Here is a 2,533-nt window from a genome sequence, read left to right as displayed (position 1 = left end):
GGCTACCCCGTACGGCGCGCTGTGCCAAGCGTGCTCCGGGTTTCGGGGGTGGCAGGCTTTACTGTAGCCACGCCCCGTCCCATCGCCGTTATGTGGATGCGTACCTCGAGGGTACGATCTTGACCGCGTCATGGGAACCAGCTCCTTGGAGTCGGCCTTCTCGTGGCCGACTTCTGGGAGTCGGCCCTCTCGCGGCCTTCTTCATGAGGGTTAAGGCAGGGGGAAGGTGGCCCCATGTCTTAGATTCTTGAGAGCCGGATCGGCTCGTAATTTTTTCTGAAGTGCCAGAGGGAGCCGGCTAGGGTACCCGTGGTCATTTACTCCGACACTTCCTTCAAAAATGTCAGTCATTTCTATCACCTCTCCGAAGGTGGCGCCCTGTGAGGAAAATGTTTCAGGACTCTACACAGAATATAACTACAAAAACTGCAGCAGCAATACAGATGCAGAGTATGATTGCATCAGATGTCGAGATTATGCATGATAAGAATCGATGTCTCAACCTTTGACCAGCAGTATATGACGTCCATCAGGTAGGGTTTACAAGTTGGCACTTTTGGGGAATACAATACAAGCCTGACAACTATTATACAGCTGAAGAGGTAACATTGTGATAGAACTTAGAAGGCCATATTATTAAGGATAGCTAACATTCAATAAGGTAGGATCTCTAATTAGTTTTACACTTATGCAGCTGAAGCTTTTTAATTACAGAACACGTATGTCGGCTCGTAATTTTCTACAATTTATTTTTCCCAGCATCTAGTAATGTTCTGTCTGCACAACAATAAATTAGTTGAGCCTTCCCAAATCTACAATTTATTTTACCGGCACTACAATCCTCATACTACACAGTAGACTTTCTTGGATGAATAGGTATAATACTTTCTAACAATTTAGCGTTAACAAATACTGATGCCAAGAACTCTTTGTAGTGAGTGCTCTCGTTATATCAGATAGGCAAACAATGTAGTGTCCTAGATAAACTTATAACCACATGACCGAAGCTTCATGGAGTCACAGAAATGGGATCCTAGTTTAGAATATAGATACTAGTGTAACATCTTAGAGAGAAAATTCTTTCTATGTTGAGCTCATACTTCTTTAAGAGGACAATCTTCGAACATTATATTCTCCTTACCTTAACTGAAATAGATTAGTTAAGATAGGGACCTTCATTCGAATGGGTTTGACTAACCTTGTGTAAACACATTCAGCTAGTCAATACCAAACAGGTCAAGTTCAGTGCAAAATCGAACTAAAAATTAGAATAAGCTCCAGCTTGGAATCTAATTCAAGCAGGCTTGAATAACCTTATGTACACAGATTCAGCTATTCAATACACAGTGCAAAGTCAAACTAAAACACGACTTCAGCTAGGATTCTCAACATCTTGAGCCTACTAAGAATTCAGGTTAATACCATACATCTTGTGACCCTCAGCCTATTTAGATAATCACACCCATCTAAACTAAGAAAATTTTGGTGGATCAACAGTGCCTTAGTGCCCATCATAGGATATATTAAATAGCAAAGACAAATCGGCAGCATTTCGAAGGATGTCAACTAATTAGATCAACACATGTCAGCATGAATGAATTAGATGACATGGATGTCAGAATTCATCCTTCCACAGTTTCAAACAAATAAATCTGACTATCACTTCCTGATAGCCAGCTTCAAATCCTTGAGCGTAGCAGTGTTCAACACCGCGACATCCGTATCACTCACCACAACAACAAGAGGAACACGAATTGAGATGTGGGATAAACGCATGGTAAGGGATTTGGACAAAAATGTGGGCGGGGTTCGAAGAGGGCCATATTATATCGAACGAGGTGTTGTCCAGCTTGACGATGGTCACCCTCATGGCGCTACCGAGCTCGAGGTTGATGAGCGTGTCCACATCCGCCAGCGAGGGCTTCCTCGGGACGCCGGCCAGAATGGGGTCATCGAGGAGCGCCGCGAGCATGGACTGCAGCCTCGCCTGCTTGGCCTCGCCGCTCTGGTAAGCGGCCACCTCCTCCTCGGGCTTTGAGGCGCGTGCCGAATCCATCGCCTCTCCGCCGTAGAGCGCGATTGGCTCGGGACGCAGCGCGGACCCCTACGGCGGTGGGTGCTCAACAGCGGCGGCGGCGCTCGGGGAGATGCAATTCCACTGGAGAAGGGGTTGGAGGGAGGGGCGTGGCAGCGCGGTGGTGGGATGTTGGTTGGAGGTTGGAAGGCGAACTGGTTGCCCGGAGCAGGAGGGAGGAGGACGTCGACGGGAGATCGGATCTCTTCTCATGAGGGAGGGGAGGGGAGAGCCGAGGTCGTGGCCGGCGGCAAGGTGAGGGAGACGGGGGAGGTGGGTGGCGGCGATGGGAGGGATATGGATCTGAGCGTTAGGGTTCGTCGCGCAGGGAGAGAGAGGAGTGGTGTGCGGTGGGGCTGGAGGTGGAGGTGGAGGCCGCGCGGAGGCGGGCGAGGATGGGGTGCGCGTAGAGGCTGGCGTGGACGGGGTGTGCATGGAGGCCGCGCGGAGGTGGATGGC

The 2,533-nt window shown here is 49.2% G+C and overlaps 1 protein-coding gene across 1 annotated transcript; it reads right to left on the bottom strand.

Annotated features, from left to right (window-relative positions):
- Positions 1-1,245: 1,245 nt before the first annotated feature.
- Positions 1,246-2,056, bottom strand: LOC119351915 (U11/U12 small nuclear ribonucleoprotein 25 kDa protein-like). Its single transcript, XM_037618689.1, has 2 exons — positions 1,836-2,056; positions 1,246-1,726 (listed from the first exon to the last, which is right to left on the bottom strand). The coding sequence occupies exons 1-2, from the start codon at positions 2,054-2,056 to the stop codon at positions 1,660-1,662; spliced, it is 288 nt and encodes a 95-aa protein (XP_037474586.1). The 3' UTR covers positions 1,246-1,659.
- Positions 2,057-2,533: the final 477 nt, after the last annotated feature.

Source organism: Triticum dicoccoides, chromosome 2A, assembly GCF_002162155.2.
Source record: "Triticum dicoccoides isolate Atlit2015 ecotype Zavitan chromosome 2A, WEW_v2.0, whole genome shotgun sequence".
Lineage (NCBI taxonomy): Eukaryota > Viridiplantae > Streptophyta > Magnoliopsida > Poales > Poaceae > Triticum > Triticum dicoccoides.
The sequence above is the reverse complement of the archived record's forward strand: the minus strand, read 5'-3'. Positions and strand labels throughout refer to the sequence as shown.

Bases quoted from the DNA above. Each gene is read 5' to 3' on its own strand.
- LOC119351915 (XM_037618689.1), bottom strand. From the start codon at position 2,056: ATGGATTCGGCACGCGCCTCAAAGCCCGAGGAGGAGGTGGCCGCTTAC. The intron at 1,727-1,835 runs GTTCGATATAAT...TGTTGTGGTGAG, and splicing joins GTCAAGCTGGACAACACCTC to TGATACGGATGTCGCGGTGT.